General features: G+C 42.4%; 1 protein-coding gene and 1 long non-coding RNA gene across 3 annotated transcripts in view; one reads left to right on the forward strand and one right to left on the reverse strand.

Moving 5' to 3' along the window:
* Window positions 1–634: 634 nt before the first annotated feature.
* LOC123591418 lies at window positions 635–13,750 on the reverse strand. The gene is made up of 3 exons (XR_006709310.1): window positions 13,740–13,750; window positions 11,209–11,214; window positions 635–1,127 (listed from the first exon to the last, which is right to left on the reverse strand). It is a non-coding gene; the product is annotated as an uncharacterized LOC123591418 (long non-coding RNA).
* Window positions 13,751–14,275: 525 nt separating this feature from the next.
* Window positions 14,276–18,849, forward strand: part of BORCS5 (BLOC-1 related complex subunit 5) — a 99,260-nt gene continuing 94,686 nt past the window's right edge. Inside the window, exons 1-2 of one of the 2 annotated variants that reach the window (XM_045465717.1) lie at window positions 14,276–14,357; window positions 17,188–17,331. In XM_045465717.1, coding sequence (XP_045321673.1) covers window position 14,357; window positions 17,188–17,331 — 145 coding nt within the window. In that variant the 5' untranslated portion in view covers window positions 14,276–14,356. Of the gene's footprint in view, window positions 14,751–17,187; window positions 17,332–18,849 lie in introns of both variants that reach the window. The other variant, XM_045465716.1, reaches the window with a different exon arrangement.

Raw genomic sequence — 18,849 nt, forward strand, 5'->3', positions numbered from 1 at the left:
GCACAAACATGTATACTATCCCATCAGTGCTTAAAAGCTGACAAATATCTATGAAGGAAGAGATATAAACAAGAGGCCTACCCCCAAAGTTCTAGAATCCTTCCTCTTCTTGCTTCTCCTAACCAAGAGGGGAGAGGACACAAAATCTCTAGCCACTGATGAAGCAGTGATAACAGGCTTGGGCAGAGTTTCTTTCTCAGTATTAACAACCAGCATTTTAAAATCACCTACTAGGTGGTAGGCAATGTGCTATGAAATATACATATATTATCCCATTTAATCCTGATAGTAGGTCTGCAAAAAAAAAAAAAAAAAAAAGAGCTACTATTTCCCTCATTTTATAGATGAGGAAACTGGGGCTGCCTTTCTTGTGGCTGCCTCTCCTTAAGTATCAAATCAGAGACAGGTAACTCTAATAATCTAATTCTAAGAGTTAGCTGGTCAGTAGAGGGAATTCATTCATTTTGAAAATACAAATTGTTCACTGAATCATACTGTAGAGCAGAAATACTTCCTCTTCAATCTCATTCTCCTCCTCCTCCTCCTTCTTCTGTCATGAACCCGAACCCTTTGGTAGTCTGGTGAGGCTTAGGATCTTTTCTGAGAGACAGAAAAGATTTTTTTTTTTTTTTAAGCTGGTCAACTCAATCTTGGAAGCCAATTTATTTACAAACAATCCATCTACCACCGTGAGAAAACAACTATGAAAATCTTAATTAGTACAAAGCTCAGAAGCTCCACTTAGGTTCAACAAGCATGGCTATGGTGCTAAGCAAGTCGTCTTTTTCCATAAAGTGAGTAAAAGGTCAGTTTCACAGAGCATAATGATCCTTGAAGCAGCAATCCTCAGATTTCAGTATGGCCCTGTATGTTTTTAAATAAGCAAGGCTAGAATGAGCAACAGAGTTTTTAAGAGTATGTTGAGTGACAGATGCCAATTATATTAAGTGATCTGAACTAATGTGCATAGGTAACCAGATACTTCACATAGGTAGAATATTAATGCCATAACCAACCCAAATGGCCCCCCGTTTGATCAAGACTACTAGATTCTCTAGAGGAGCAAGAAGTGAACTTTCTCAACTTACCCTATTCATACCTTGTTATTGGTGCAATTTCTACTAAAGCTTGTGGTAGAACTACCTACCATCAGGGTAAATGCTGTTGCCTAGAACAGGATTGCAATTAATATTAGAATCAGCACACGGAACTTGACATGAAAAATCTAGGTCAAGAATCTATAGGAGGAGTCTCAGTTCAAAAGTGAATTGTACAGAGACTTAAGTAAAAACCACGTCAAAGAATATGTGAGCCTTAAAGTTAATAATGTCTCGGAGATGTAGCATGTTAACGCACCAACACTACATAAGTAGTGAACAAAGAACAGAAAAAGGTTTTTTGACTAAAGCGGGGAAGACAGTAGAAAAATATTTACAAAAAGTGTTCAGAATAAGGTAACATTTAAGGAAAACATAAAAATGAGGGGTGCTCAGTCAGCTGAGTGTCCAACTCTTGATTTCAGCTCAGGTCACCATCCCAGGGTAGTGGGATTGAGCCCTGTGTCCAGTTCTGTGCTGGGTGAGAATCTTGCTTAAGATTCTCTCTTTCTCTCTCTGCCCCTCTCTCTCTTTGCCCCTCTCCCCTGCTTTCGCGCACTCTCTTCCTCTAAAAAACAACAAAAACAAAACAAAACAAAAAAACCCTATAAATTCTTTAAAAAATAAATTAATAAAATACATATATATAATGAAAAATGAAATATATTAGGATTATGAAGGAAGTCAGTTATATGAAATATAATTATCAAAGTAGTTTTTAAAGTGTGCCTAGAGGGGCGTCTGGAAGGCTCAGTCAGTTAGGCTTCCAACTTCAACTCAGGTCACGATCTCATGGTTTGTGAGTTTGAGCTCAGTGTCCAGCTCAGTGCTGACAGCTCAGAACCTGGAGCCTGCTTCAGATTCTGTGTGTGTCTCTCTCTGCCCCTCCCCTGCTCACGCTGTGTGTGTGTCTCTCTCTCTCAAAAATAAATAAACATTAAAAAAAAATTTTTTTAATATGCCTACAAAACGCTGATGTAAAATATCAAAAAACAAAACTAAACTAAATAAATGGAGAGATGTTCCATGTTCATCAATATTAAGATGTCCATTCTTGGGGCGCCTGGGTGGCTCAGTCGGTTAAGCGTCCGACTTTGGCTCAGGTCATGATCTCACGGTCCGTGAGTTCGAGCCCTGCGTCGGGCTCTGTGCTGACAGCTCAGAGCCTGAAGCCCGTTTCAGATTCTGTGTCTCCCTCTCTCTCTGCCCCTCCCCTGTTCATGCTTTGTCTCTCTCTGTCTCAAAAATAAATAAACGTTAAAAAAAAAAAAAAAAGATGTCCATTCTTCTCAACTTGATCTATAGATTCATTGCAATCCCAATAAAATTTCCAGCAAGTTATTTTGTGGATCTTAACAATTTTAAAGTTTTGATTTTAAAGTGTACATGAAATGCAGAAAGGCCCAGAATGGGCAACATGATGCTGAAGAAGAACAAAATTGGAGAACTGACACTACCTAACTTCAATACTTACTACAAAGTTACAGTAATCAAGACAGTGTAGGGGCACCTGGGTAGCTCAGTCGGTTAAGTGTCGGACTCTTGATTTCAGCTCAGGTCATGATCTCACCATTCATGAGGCTGAGCTCTGCATCGGGCTGTGCAATGACAGCGCAGAGCCTGCTTGGGATCCCCTCTCTCTCTCTCTCTCTCTCTCTCTCTCTCTCTTCCTCTGTCTCTCTCTCTCTCCCTCTCCCTCTGCCCCTACCCTGTTCGTGCTCCCTCTCTCTCTCTCTCTCTCTCCCTCTCCCTCTGCCCCTACCCTGTTTGTGCTCTCTCTCTCTCAAAATAAACTTAAAAAAAAAAAAAAAAGAGTGTGCTACTGGCAAAAGAATAGACAAACAGAACAATAGAACAGAATAATAAGCCCAGAAAAAGACCCACACAAATGGAGTCAACTGCTCTTTAACAAAAGAGCAAAGGCAATTCAATGGACAGAGGATAGTCTCCTTAAAAATGGTGACAGAATAATTGGGCATCCATATGCAAAAAGATAAATCTAGACACAAACCTTCCATCATTTACAAAAACTAACTCAAAATGGATCATAGACTTCAATGTAAAATGCAGAACTCTAAAACTCCTAGAGGGGTGCCTGGCTGGCTCAGTTGGTAAAACATGAGACTCTTGATCTTGGTATTGTGTGTGCAAGCCCCATGTTGGTGTAGAGATTACTTAAAAATAAAATATTTAAAAAAATGTTAAAATAGTTTTAATATAGTAAAAATATAGGAGAAAAATCTTTGTGGACTTAGATTAAGCAATGATTTTTTAGATACAATACCAAAAGCACAATCCATGAAAGAAAAAAAATTGATAGGTTGGATTTCATTAAAATTAAAACATCGAAAAAAAAATTGATAGGTTGGATTTCATTAAAATTAAAACATCTGCTGTGCCCAAGACACTATTCAGAAAATAAAAAGATAAGCCACAGACTGGGAGAAATATTTGCAAAACACACATCTGATAAAGGACAGGTAGCTAAAATATACAAAGAACTTTTAGAACACAACCCAATTAAACATGAGCAAAGTTGGGGCACCTGGGTGGCTCAATTGGTTAAGTGTCTGACTCTTGGATTTGGCTCAGGTCATGGTCTCACAGTTCCTGGGATCAAGCCCCATGTGGATCTCAAAGGAGATACATAGATAACAAAAAGCATAAGAGGAGGTGCTCAACATCATAATCATTTGGGAACTGTAAATTCAAATGACAAGATACCACTATGCACCTATTAGAATGACTAAAATCCAAAAAACTGACAAAACCAAATACTACAAAAAAAAAATCTATGTATATATGTTTATAGTAACTTTCTACATCATTGTCATAAACTGGAGACAACCGAGACATCGTTCAATAGGTGAATGGATAAACAAAATGTGGTACATCCATATAATGGAATACTATTCAGTAGTACAAAGAAATGAGCTATCAAACCACAGAAGTACATAGAGGAACCCCAATTGCATACTGCTAAGTGAAAGAAACCGGTCTGAAAGATATGACTTCTTGTCAACTATACGACATTCTGGAAAAGGCAAAACTACATCAACAGTCAAAATATCAGTGGTTGCCAGGAGGAGGAAGGGAAGGATGCGCAGGTGGAACACAGGGGATTTTTAGAGTAGTGAAATCATTCTAAATGATACTGTAACGGTTGACACATGTCTTCACATCTGCCAAAACCCATAGAATTGTACAACGTAAAGAGTGAAATCTAACATTGGAGCGCCTGGCTGGCTCAGTCCGCGGAGGGTGGAACTCTTGATCTCCAGATTGCGAGTTCAAGCTCCACATTGGGTGTAGAGATTAGATTACTTACTAATAAAATCTTTAAAAAAAAAAAAAGTGATCCCTAATATAAACAAATAGTCTTTAAAACAACAAAATAGTAAAAAACAACAAAAATAGTTAAACAGCAAAAAAAAAAAAGAGTATATATTACCCATATATAGTAACCACACAAGTCCAATAGCTTCCTTGCTGTTGTATCCAACTTTTGTAAACAAATAACAAGTAACATTTATGTTTTTCTCATGCCAGTCTCTATGCTAAGCACTTTACAGGTGTCATGTCATTTAATCCTTACAAGAATCCTAATGAAATAGATTCCTGATCCTTATGAGATAGATCCTATTATTAACCCCGTTTTCAGTCAAAATAGAAACAATTGTGGGATATCTGTGCTTCTTTATTAACCTATCAAATATCAAGCAGTAACTCTAATAACTGCCATAATTTTGAAGTAGTGTTGAATGAACAGGATACTTGAGATCTGTGTAATCAGTAATATAATACGAAAACACCTGTGATTTCTACTGATGGCAAATTACAGCTGCGTCTAACTCTACCAAGGCTTTTGATCACATGCCTCTTAGAGGAAATGTTACATTTCAGTGAGAGGCTACTAAAATAAATTTTGCCACTGAAGTTCACAGACTTTCAGAGTACTGGCCGTGGCTCTCCAGGTTAAGAATCCTGGCACAAGTGACCTTTTTTCATGTTGCCGCATCTTGCAAGTCTCTTTTCTAGCCCTAAAGAAAACCAGACAGGAGCAAAAAGAGGAAAACCATGCCAATGTCTTACTTTGCAAGGATTCTGACAGAATCTCTCCTCAAGTTTTTGCAAAGAAATCAGAACTATGAGAGGGGATGGGTCAGGAACTGTGTTTTCTCTATGCAGAATCTTCATGGCGTGTGGACTGCAAGAAGTTACTGAAGAGTTTATCGCGCTAAGGATACTCAACCTCTGTAATTCTTCTAATCGTTATTACTTAGGCCTTAAAGGTCCACAGTCAAGCTGAATTCTGTTGAAAGCGTGAAAAAGATACAGGTGGGAGGAAGCTCAGGAGGCACTGAACTTTGACGCCTGCTTACTATAGCCACTAAAACGCACTTGTGCAAAACCGTGTCAGATATTGGAAATCATTTTCTTTCCCTTCCTTGGAGGAAATGCGTGTCGCTCACTGAGCATTCTTCTGCCTCTCCTGATGACGACGCGGAGCCAGGGCCACTTAAGACAGGTGCTGCTACGCGAGCCTGGAGATCCCCTCTGGGGGCCCGCGATCCCACCAAGACCCCGGCCAGCCCTTCCTCGCCCCAACCCGGTCCCTGGCGCTCCCAGAGAGGTGGAGGGGCCTCGCCCCAGGAGTAGGAGGGGGGCTGCACTCTCCGCGCTGGAGGCGCAGCCGGCGGCCGGTCTGGGGGGGGGGGGGAGGGGGCGGTGACGCCTTTACCTGGAAGCTACACGACCCGGGGGCTCCCGTGTCCCACCCGCGCGAGGGCAGCCCCGACGCGCTCCCGAGGAAGGAGCGGCAGATCCGCGCGAGGGTCTCGGCGAGGGCGGCAGGGATGCTCCGCAGCTCCCGGCCGGCCCGGGGGGCGTGTGCTTCGCCAGTTCCTGCTTCCGTTGCGGCGGCAGAAAGTTGGCCGGAGGCGGAGGGGAGGGGGAGGTGGAAGGGCACATTCCTGCCCTGCAACCCGGAGCTGCTTCCCCGCCACTTGGAGCGCGGTCCTCCTGGAGCCCCTCCCAGCGGTGGCTCCAGGCGTCCGGCGATCGCGCACAGCCTGGGAAGCAGCCGGCCGCTGCCACCCCACCCGCCCTGCTGCGGCCCCCGCGAGGGGCGTGGGCGCGACCCGCTGGTTTGTCCGCGGGCCTGCAGCGGCGCCCGCTCCTTCCCGAGGCCGCAGGACGCGCGCCCACACCAGAGGAAAGTCAGACGTTGCAAAACGTGTGCCCTGCATTCTGCCTCTGCCTCTGTGTCCTGGACTCGGTCCCTTCCCAGAGGGGCAACCTCTGAGGGCGGTTTCTCCCTTCGGGACTTTACACTGCTTTCTATCCGGGGCCTGGCTGTGAGAATCTGCTTTCGATAATTCCAGGCATGGAGGGTCCTCAATTACAGTTAACAGTTCTGCAGTTAGCCCTCACGCGCAGGTCAAGCCTCAACAAAGGCATTCGGATTCTGCCCGGATTTACTGTTTATAAGTATAGATAATAATATAATGGTGCCTGCTATAGTTATTAAAATGTATCCCCTGACATTTAGCATAGTACCTGGTACCTAATAAGTACTCAATAAATATTTAACTAAAATATATTTGTCGAGTGAATGAATGGGAAAGAATAGGGCATAGGTTGTAGAAGTGTGTTTCTGAATCAATGCTTGTTCGCCCACACCTCTGTGTAACATGCAAACAGATGCAATTTTACCAAACCACTGATACTTAACTCGCCAAAGGTTCAGACCTTAGACAACATCTCCACCTGGTCTGTGTGAAGAACTTTCAAACCTAAAGCACTAAGCCATTGTAACTTATTATGCTGGACATAATACAGCCAACAGCTACGTCCTGGTTTTAACCAAGAGCTATAGGAGGCTATGTTGACTGAGAATCCCTGTGAACAAAGGTTGCGTGAAACTAACTCTACCGGTTGTATCCAGAGGATGACCTCCTCTGGAATTACAATGATGTTGCAAATACTTGGCTTTAAAGAGTTATCAAAGGAAACTCCACAGTGATTTCCCACTGGAGTCATTTTCCTGTTGTAGCAAAAGACTGATGTAAACAATACATTTTATCTCTGCAGATGATGTACTTGAGGGTCTTGCTAGGGAAAGGTCACATTGTTTTAAATCTCCCTTCACAGCATAGTCCTCGCTAGGCACTAATGAGACCTTTCCTTGACTTAGAAGCTTCAGATTTTGGATTTTAAACAATGACCCTGTTATCGTTGAAGTGACATATTATTTTTTCAGTTATGACAGTGAACAGAGGACATTGATGAAAAGAATGATTAAAGAAATTTTTTCCATTGATATGAATTAGGTGTTTACATTAGAAATAGTATCTCTTTTCATCTCACTGCCTGAAAAGATTCTTGATCCTCTTCTCCTGATACTTAGAAGTTCCATTTATGTGGAGGCAATTTTTTTTTAAAAAGTATTTTATTCAGAAAACATGGATTAAACACCTGCAGGGAAATTAAAGACCAATAAGACGTTGGATCTACCTTCAAGGTGCTCATAGTGGGGAAGACAATCAAATTAGTTATTGTGTAAAGAATAAATGTAGGGGCGCCTGGGTGGCTCAGTCGGTTAAGCGGCCGACTTCGGCTCAGGTCATGATCTCGCGGTCCGTGAGTTCGAGCTCCGCATCGGGCTCTGTGCTGACAGCTCAGAGCCTGGAGCCTGTTTCAGATTCTGTGTCTCCCTCTCTCTGACCCTCCCCTGTTCATGCTCTGTCTCCCTCTGTCTCAAAAATAAAGGTTAAAAAATTAAAAAAAAAAAAAAAGAATAAATGTAATGATAGAAGATGCTAACTCAGGAAGCTCAGAAAAGGGATGTATAATCTGGACTTCTGGGAGGAGATAAAAAAATTCCATCTTTTTTTGTTTGTTTGTTTATTTTGAGAGAGAAAGCATGGGCGGGGGGAGAGGCAGAGAGAGAGAGAGGGAGAGAGAATCCTGAGTAGGCTCTACACTCTCAGCCCAGAGCCCGACATGGGGCTCCATCCCACAAACCGTTAGATCCTGACCTGAGCCGAAATCAAGAGTTGGATGCTTAACTGACAGAGCCACCCAGGCATGCCTCAGTCTTTTTTTTTTTTTTCCAAAGACTTTATTTTTTTTAGAGCAGTTTTAGGTTCACAGTAAAATTGAGAGGAAGGTTCCCATATACCTCTTGCCCCCACACGTGCATAGCCTTCCCCAATCAACATCCTCTATCAGAGAGGTACATTTCTTACATCTGATGAACCTACACTGACACATCATAAATTACACAAAGTCCATAGCTTGCGTATGCTCACTCTTACTGTATTACACTCTGTGGATTTGGAAAAATGTATAATGAGGTGTATCCACCACTATAGTATCATACAAAGTATTTTCCTTGCCCTAACTGTCCTTTGTGCTCAGCCTATTCATCCCTCCCTCTCTTCACACCCTGTGGCAATCACTGGTCTTTTTATTGCCACAGTTTTGCCTTTAATAGAATGTCATATAGTTGGAATCATATAGTATGTAGCCTTTATGGATTGGGACCTTTCAGTTAATAATATGCATTTAAGTTTCCTCCATGTCCTTTCATGGCTTAATAGCTCATTTCTTTGTTTTGTTTTCATTTTTATCTTAATATTTATTTAATATTTATTTTAATGTTTAATGTTTTTATTTTTTAATGTTTATTTTTAAATGTTTACCAGTGTTTATTTAATGTTTAATGTTTATTTTTTAATGTTTTATTTAATGTTTAATGTTTATTTATTTTTGAGAGAGAGAGAAACAGAGCACGAGTAGGGGAGAGGCAGAGAGAGAGGGGGACACAGAATCTGAAGCAGGCTCCAGGCTCTACGCTATCAGCACAGAGCCCGACACAGGGCTTGAACTCAAGAGCTGTGAGATCATGACCTGAGCCAAAGTTGGGTGCTTAAACGACTGAGCCACCCTGGAGCCCAAACAGCTCATTTCTTTTTGGCATTGAATAATAAACATTCCATTGTCTGGATGTACTGGTCTGTTTATCCTTTCACATACTGAAAGACATCTTGGTTGCTTCCAAGTTTTGGCAGTCACGAATAAAGCTGCTATAAACATCCATGTGTAGGTTTTGTGTGGACATAAGTTAACCTTGAAGGATGAAGTTAAGTTAGCTAGAGGGAGAGAAAAAGCCTGAATATTCCAGGCAGAGAAAATGACATGAGTATCCAGGGAATTTTATCCTGACTGGCACGAAGTCTCCCTGTGTACATAGAGGAATAGAGAAAAAAGGCTGGGGTCGGAGCAAGAAGGTGTTCATGTGCCAAATTTTAAACTTTATCCTGAAGCCATAGGGAGTTATTGAAGGTTTTTATAAGGCATTGGCAGGTCCAAAGAACTTATTAATATTCTAAAAATTCTGTCTGCCAGCCACATGTAGGATGGATTGACGGAGGTAAAGCCAGAGGCCTCCTGTTTTCCAAGAAATTGAAGAAGGGAGGAGGCCCTGAACAGGGTGTGGAGACAGAAGAGAAACTAAGGAGAGAGGCTCTCCAGACTTGTGACTGGTTGGATGCGGCGGTAGAGGTAAGCAGATTTATGGCATAGGAAACCGGTTGGAGTGCCAGGCAATATAAAGATATAGGAGGAGCAGTCTGGAATGGATAAAAGCATAATGAGTTTCAGAGAATTTGAATCCTGGTTTCATTACTTATTAGCTTCATGATCAAGAATAACCTCCTTAAAAATAAAAAAATAAAAAAATAAAACTCCTTAACCTCTGTGTAAAATCAAGAAAGCATTATCTACATTATAGGTCCATCATACTGGGCCAATATTAGGAAAGTACTTTATAAACCCCAAAAGCCGGTTCAATTGTTATTTATTATGTGTATAGGTCACATAGTTGCTGTTCACGTGGAAATGGTTTTCAAGGTGCTAAAAGGCATCAGTCCCAAATGTCTTCTACCTCTAAAGCCCCTCCAGCAGAATCCTTGAAGTATAAACGCCCAAATCATTTTCTTGCCAACAGACTGTAAGCTTCCTAAGGATGGGGACTGGGTCCTGTTGGATCATTTATTACTAGCCTCTAGCAAGTGCCCCGCACATTACAGGCTACCAATAAATGCTGAGTAAAGGAATAAAGACATTTTATCTTTCTATATCTTTTCTCTGATAACACCTTTATTGAGATATAAGTCACATACCATACAAGTCACCTAATTAAATTGTACCATTTAGTGGTTTTTAATATATTCACAGGGTTGTACAACCATGACAATAAATTTTGAACATTTTCATCACTCCCACAAAGAAACCCACACACCCATTAACAGTCATTCCCCTTTTTCCCTTCCACACCCCTCCTGTTCAGCCTTAGGCAACCACTAATCTATTTTTGTGTCTATAGTGCCTCTTCTGGATATTTCATATAAATGGAATCTACAATATGTGATCTTTTGTGATGGACTCTTTTCCAATAGAATAATGTTTGTAAGGTTTATCCCTGTTGTAGGACATTTTAGTACCTCATTCCTTAGTGAGGGGCACATACCATTCTATTATATGGATATACTGCATTTTATTTATCCATTCTGAAAAAAAATGGTGATGTAGGAGATCTCAGCCTCTGTCCTCACAAAAAGATCAATCATTAGTTATCCACAACAAAAGCAGCTCTGGGAGAACTCTGGAATTCACTTAAGAAACATCAGCAACACAGTACAACAAAAAACTTGAGAATAGTCACATATATAGAGGAGGAAGATAGCTTCATTCTGACTGCATCATCCTTTCCTTCAAGCCAGCACTGCTCAGCACCAAGAGGAAACCACCCAGCTGGAAGGAGTTCTCCTTGGGGCGCCTGGGTGACTTGGCTGGTTGAGTGTCTGATTTTGGCTCAAGTCACAATCTCACGGTTCGTGAGTTTGAGCCTTGCACCGGGCTTTTGCTGACAGCTCAGAGCCTGGAGCCTGTTTTAGATTGTGTCTCCCTCTCTCTCTGCCCCTCCCTGCTCGCACTTCATCTCTCTCTCAAAAATAAATATTAAGGGTACCTGGGTGGCTTAGTTAGTTAAGCATCTGACTTCGGCTCAGGTCATGATTTCAGAGTTCGTGGGTTTGAGCTCCACATCGGGCTCTGTGCTGACAGCTCAGAGCCTGGAGCCTGCTTTGGGTTCTGTGTCTCCCTCCCTCTCTGCTCCTCTGCTCTGTCTCTGTCTCTCAAAAATAAATAAAAGTTAAAAAAAATAAAAAAATAAACATTAAAAAAAATTAGACAGAGTTCTCCTTGCCACGAAAGGAAGAACACAGTGAGTAACCAGCTTCCCCAGACTTTCAGGAGAGTACACAAAGATCCCACCTCAATCTCACCCCTCCCAGACTGGCAAAGCTGAGACATACAGACATATGGAGACTGCTAGGCACAAAGTCTTCCTTGGTGCCATGCAATTGGAGCTATCTTGGTTCACAGTGACCTGATTTGTAGCCAAATCAAGCAGCTTTCACCACCGAAGACACCAATGGCAAGCACAAACTGCCACGGACGCCTTGTAGATCTTGCCAGCTTTTGCCTCACAGGCATTCGTGTTCACTGACATCTTCCATCTGATTCCATCCCCACTCCCTCCTATCCTCAGCCCAGCCCAGGAACCACAATGGCAGCCAGCCTAGGCAGCTGTGCAAGTGCAAGACGCCAGCCTAGACCCGGTGGCTGATCTCCACTGTGTGTGTGCACTCAGGGCTAGTCCCTCTGGCTGCACACTTTCACGACACCTGCCTGATAGCCATAGCCAGACTTCACCACAGTGGAGGAGCAAGGGTACATGAACGGACAATTTAACAGTGTCAGGGAAACAATACAAGAACAAAATGAGAACTTCAGCAAAGATATAGAAAACATAAAAAAGAACCAAACAAATCCTGGAGCTGAAAAATATAATGATTGAATTGAAGAATTTAATACAGAGCTGCAAACTTGGACTTGACCAAACAGAAGAAGAATTCAATGAACTAGAAGACAGACCAATTAAAATCACCCAATCAGAGGAGCAAAAAGAAAAAAAGAATGAAAAGGAATGAAGAAAGTCCTTATGGGACTTTGGGGCACCATCAAGAGAAACAATGTATATATCATTGGAGTCCCAGGAAAAGAAAAGAGGAGGAAAGGGGGTAGAAAGTTTATTTAAAGAAATAATGGTTGAGAACTTCCCGAACCTGGGGAGAAATTTGTATATCCAAGATTATGAAGCTAATAGGTCAACCCAAAATTTCAATCCAAAACAATCTTCTCCAAGACATACTATAATTAAAACTATCTAAAATAAAAAACAAAGATAATTTGTTTTAAGTTTATTTATTTTTGAAGAGAGCGAGTGTGCACGAGTGCATGCAAACAGGAGAGGGGAAGGGGCAGAGAGAGACAGAGAATCCCAAGCAGGCTCCACACTGTCAGCATAGCGCTGATGTGGGGCTTGAACCTATGAAACTGTGAGATCATGACCCGAGCTGAAACCAAGAGTTGGATGCTCAAACACCTAAGCCACCCATGTACCCCGACAAAGATAATTTTAAAAGCAGAAAGAGAAACACGTTTTCTCTCATATAAGGGAAGCCCTATAAGGTGAGATTTTTCAGCAGCAACCTTGCAGGCCAGGAGAGAATAGGATGATATATTTGTTCATTCATCAGCTAAGAATATTTAGAATGTTGAGAATGAACCTTAGAATGAAGCATTCATCCAATGGGAAGTATAAAAAGCACCACCACATCAGGGTGAATTAGGGCATGGAACACAAGATAAATATAGTCTGATGTGGAAAGGGGGCAAAAAGAGCCAGAATGAGTTGTACTCTCCCTTTTTTCCTTCTCTTTTGCCCACCCCCAAAGAGGGCAAACCTGGGAGAGGAGTCAGGGGCTCTCCAGAAAGGAATGATCCCATCAGCTTGATGGTTTATGTAAACCTCAAGACTACAGTCAAACACCACCTCCTAGGAGCCTACTTGACCTTTCCGGCAGTTTTTAGTTCTTTCTTCATATTCCCACCAAATACTGAATTTACATTCATTTATACTTTTCTCAGAGTATTGCAATGGTGAGTAGAGGAAAAAGCATGATTTTGAAATCAGACAGTCCTAAATCCTGGTTCTACCATTTCCTACCTGGTGACTGTGAGGAAGGTACCTGTTTGTGGGCCTCAGGGTTGCTATGAAAGTTCGATGAGGTAACATAGGGGAAATGTCTATGATACTGTAGACTAGAAGGGACTTAATCATACAGTTCATTTGGCATTCCTTCTGAGGTTATATTTATAAATATAAAATGCTAGGACCTTTGCTTGAAATTTCATGAAGGAAATGATATAAAATTAATTGTAAAATTCTGAGAACCACAAAACCACCCAACTCCTTGGTGGCATTGCATTGCGAGGTCTCAGTTCTTGATCTGCCCAATCTTACAGTTTCCATTTTGCATCTCTTGTACTCCTCCCTCACCTTTGCTAGTTTTGGAATGGCCTGTGGATATTGTCAAGGTTCCCAGAAAATGCCTAGATTATAGGGGCATCCATTTTCCTCTGAGGATACATACACACACACCCTAACATGTGAATCAGTATTTTTTCTAAAACATTTTTAAAATGTTTTTATTTTTGAGACAGAGAGACAGAGCACAAGTGGGAGAGAGGCAGAGAGAGAGATGGAGACACAGAATCGGAAGCAGGCTCCAGGCTCTGAGCTGTCAGCACAGAAACTGATGCGGAGGTCAGAACTCATGAGCTGTGAGGTCATGACCTGAGCTGAAGTGGGATGCTTAAAGCACTGAGTCACCCAGGTGCCCTGAATCAGTATTTTCAATTTCTTCATTTATCTCTCATTTCCATCTCCTTCCTTCACCGTCTATATTTTTTGTATGGTTGTCCACGGCCAAACTCCTACCTTCTGGAACTGAAACAGGAGCTTTGCATCCAGACAGTTGTGAATTCTAACCCTAAAACAAACAATCCCCACGCCGCATTTTATAAAGTTCTAACAATAAAGTGCCAATAGCTGGGTGATGCTTAAAGGCAACGCATCATTACAATAGAGAAGGCCTTGCTCTTTGGGGGCGGTGGTTCTGGCTTTGAGGCGGTGGAGCCCTTTAAGGGTGATTACACTCTCCCCGCCCTCCCCGGGGCGGGGGCGTGGTCGCGGGGGGGTGGCCTCCAACCCGGAACTGACGGCCGCGCGCAGCCGGCGCGGCCAATCCGCGTCCCGGAAGGAGCGAGCTTGCGGCGCTGGAGCGAGTGAGTGAAAGCGGCGCCGCCCGCCGGCCGCTGGCGCGGCTGAAGCTGGGCGCCCTCCACCTCTTTCCTTAGGGTCTCCCAAAGACAGCGGGCAAACACCGTGCATCCGCGCTACGCCTCTTGACGCGTCGGTTCCCCAAATAGGGCCTCCCATCCCCCAACGCCAGCGCACCTGAGTGGGCTGGGCGCGTCATCTCCACAAGTCGGCCCTGCAGCGGCGCCCACATTTGGTGTAGCATCCCCTGTCCCAGTCCCCGGCCCCTGCCCGGTCGTCCCGCCGCCGGAGCGGTGACCGCCTGGCCCGCCGTTCTTCCGCTGCCACCGCTGCCGCCACCATGGGCAGTGAGCAGAGCTCCGAGGTCGAGAGCCGACCCAACGATCTGAACTCCTCAGGTCGGTGTCCTAACTTCCACCCTCCTCCAGCCGGCCCTGTCTGCTTGCGGAGGGGGCTGCCTCCCAACCTAGTGGGGACTGGGACCGTGGACACGAACGCACAGAGAGCCCTCACCGTACGTTTTTCTTGAAAAAGAGAAAAAAGTCACCGTCTGTCCTAGCCGTCATTCCCCTGATGGGAGTGCCTGTGACTGCAAGCTAAATCAGCTTGTGCGCCCATGCCCATTATTTATTGTCAAAACAGCTGTTTCTCCCAGCTCTGCCTCCTCTTTAAAAGACGACCTAATTAACTTTTGGCGTTAGTACTCACCGTGAGATTTGGCTCACACAGTGGATGGATCAGAGACAGAATCTCTAAGAACATGTTCCTTTTCAGAAGGGATGTGTGACAGGTCTACAATCGTTTTTGAACCCTTGGGTGCAAACATCTCCAGAAACTGCATTTTCTCTTAAGAAGGGGGTCGCGACTCGCTTCCTATTATCATAGGGGTTGGCCAGCACCGCACGCTCTGGTGTTTTTCTCTATTCTTCCCCCGTTCGTAATTTTAAGGTTTCTCCCAGCGTTTGAAATAGGATCAGAAGGATTATTGTGCTAGGAATATAGTAAGCAGTCAATAAATAAAATAGTTGATACTTAATTAAGGATTCTATGCTCTGTTGTTGTCGTTGTTAGCGACAAACCCTAGCACAACTGGCTCTGCTTGAGTTGCTAATCCAAATTGGATTCAATCTGGAGCCTAAATATAACATTAGTTTCAGCTGTACAGCCTGATTAGATATTTGTATATATTATGAAATTTTAAACAATATTTTATACTTGCAGAGAGGTGTAGATACACTAAGAATCCACAACTGTCGTTTATTCCTGGTAGGATCTGTAATTCAGAAATGTAGACGCTGACAGAGAGTCCACACTGAAGTGTGTCCTTCAAGACTGGTTCAGGTCCTCATTTGGGGGGCTAGATTGGGACACACTTCAGTGGTGAACAGCATCTACTAGCTTTGCTACATTCTTCTATTTCCTTGGAAGACCCAGCACATCTGATCTGTTAATAGCAAACACAGTAATAGTTGTTACCCTTTATTTTCTTGCCCCTATGTCAGGCCGGAAGCATATTTGAGGGGAAGAAGCATGGCATCTTAAAAAATCTGCTTGCTCACCTACTAACTAGCCAACAGCATGAGCTCTAACCAATACTATAGCACACTAACCAATAGCATAGCTTAGAATCTGCCCGATTCCCCTGGGCTAAGTGGTTTGCATACATTTATATTTAATCCTCACAGGGGCCCCATTTTACAGGCAAGGTGATAGAGGTTAGCTAGAATCTAGTGAAATCTGTTTTCCACTGGGGTCTGGGGAAGAAGAAATCAATTTGTAGTAGGAAAGATTTCTGACTTGGGATTTGTGAAATGTTAAGTAAATTAGCAAAAGGGGTTAAGAGATGCTTCTTGAAGAGCAGTAAAAGTAGCAGAGATTCTACAAGAGGGAATGCCAAGCCACAGGAGACTCTAGCCTCTAGGAGGCGGGGCAGTTCTGTGGCCTTCTTGCGTCAACCTTTGAGACATAAGTATGATGAGCCCGCAAATACTACCTTCTAGAGGGTAGACCACTTTAAAGGTTTAATCTTGCTCTAACCAGGAGGATATTGAGCAGAGGGAGGTATCTTGGTCTAGGAAGTTGTTGGTAGTTTGAATCAGTTCCTCCAAATGCTTTCTCGCAACAAACCTGAAATTGGCCTGCCTCTCTTAACGGTCCCACAAATTTCTGAATTTGGCCTCAGTCTAGAATGGACTTCCTGTTTATTTCTATTCTTCTTAGACTACTGCCTGTAATTGTAAGGGTCAGGGGGCTGGTGCCTCAGGAATAGACCCATCTCATATAGAGTTGAGAACCAGGGTTTTTTTTGTTTTTTTTCCCCCCATGGATAGGATCTATTAAATATACCTGGCTTGCTATGAACTGGTCTGGCCACCAGTTCTGCAAACCTCAGTTTCACAGGGATGGGCCATGTATACCAACACCCCATAGACCTCCAATTCCTTTCCTAATTCTTTTTCTAGCACTATTGACTTTGGGCAGTTCACAACCAAATCTTGTGTGCTCATTTCCTCATTGGTAAAATAGGGACAATGTCAGGAAGATCAAAGAAGTAAAAATTAAAAACATAATCTACCTTATATTTTTATGTGCTGAATAATAAGATATTTTTAATTACAAAAGCAATTTCATACATGTTATAGGTTCCTATAATGCTTTTTTTTTAGTAGAAAATACAGATCCCCTATGATTTATCTCCCCTTTTCCAGCCTCCACTGCAGGATGACTACAGTTAGCATTTTTTTTGTGTGTAAAAATATTCTTTTTAATGACTGTACTTTAGTGAGACAGAGGGGGCTAACATGCAGCTCGTGAGCAGTGTAACTTTATTTTCAGTGACTCCTTCTCCAGCTAAGCATAGAGCCAAGATGGACGATATCGTGGTTGTAGCTCCAGGCTCCCAGCCCTCACGGAATGTCAGTAACGATCCCGATGTCATCAAATTGCAAGAGATTCCGACCTTCCAGCCACTTTTGAAAGGTAAGCACTTGGGTTTTGTCTTATCTGGACTTGCTGGAAAGGTTTGCACAGCCGTACTACTCTCCCCAGAGGGCGTGTGCCTTCCTTGTCTACTTTGGGTCTTTGCTTAAACGGCAACTTCTTGGTGAAGCCTTCCTTGACTGCCCTATTTAGGATTGCAGCCCTTTTTGCTGCTTTTCTCTGTAGTTTTTAATCACCATTGATCTAATGTATAGTTCGCTTATTTACTGTCTGTTTCCTTGTTAGAATGTGGGAGGAAGTTTCTGTGCTTTGTGTGTTGTTGAATTGTAGAGCCTGGTATAAAGCAGGGACTGAGTAAATGAATGAATGAATGATGCTGGAGTTGGCCTTTACCTGTTACATTTCTACAAAAAGATTTTCACTCCTTTTTTTAAAGTTTTATTTATTTAAGGAATCTCTACACCTCACGCTCAAACCCACAACCCTGAGATCAAGAGTTGCATGCTCTTATGACTAAGCCAGCCAGGTGCCCCAAAGATTTTCATTCTTATCTGTGGCCTGGACTATGTTATCTTTGACTAGCTTAGATCCATAGAGAAAATCTCCATAATCGTTGGTACACTTAAAATTAATTTTGGCAACTGTTTTGTATAAGAGGAGAGGGTATGTATGAGAAGATTAGCATATATTGATTACTGTATACTGAGGTAGAGTTACCTTTTAGTATGAATTTTATTATTCATTTGATAATTTCATTATATATTTTTATTTTATGTTAATAAATTCCTTTTCACACCTATTAAGTAGTGGCAATGATTTTCTATTAACTGAACAGGGTTTCTACTATAAGAATCCCTCTTTCTGTCTCTCTCTTCCTCCAAAAGATTAGGAAATATAAATGAACATAAGGTCCTGGTGTACTTAAGCTGTTACAATATAACCTAAAACATCTTACATTTACAGAGCTATTTCTTTTAGAAGATACCCCCCCCTTCACACACGCACACAAACACCTGCCATCCATTTAATTCTTACGTCGTTAAATATGTTAGAATGATTTGTGTCAGATCAGACAGCTGGCAGATAGTGAGGTTGAACTTGAACCTTCATCACTGATTTCAGATACTAGTTACACTGTTCTACACTCTACTTACAAAACAAAAATAAAAACAAATAGTGCTTTATCGAACCATGTATCATCTCATTGTTCCCAGTATGTCTCTGCTTTACGGGTAAGGAAATACAAGCTTTTGATCTTTTCCCACAGGCCTCAGTGTTGGACTTTGGGAAACTCTTTGGTTCTTCCATGAAACAACACGTTACATCCTGCTACCCATCTTAACAGTTTTCTTTTGAGAGAGAACATGATTCTTCAAAGCCATTAATAAACATTAATAAAATTTCCATCTCCACATGTCCTCATTCAATCAGATTAAAAGACAAATCAGATTTAATTTAGCTGTAGAAACATAGAGGTGGACACTTGTATTCTATACTCCAGCACTTCCAGATATGCATGTGGTCACGCTTTCATGCCTCTGCTTCCTGTTAACTATG

This window comes from Leopardus geoffroyi, chromosome B4 (genome assembly GCF_018350155.1).
Source record: "Leopardus geoffroyi isolate Oge1 chromosome B4, O.geoffroyi_Oge1_pat1.0, whole genome shotgun sequence".
NCBI lineage: Eukaryota > Metazoa > Chordata > Mammalia > Carnivora > Felidae > Leopardus > Leopardus geoffroyi.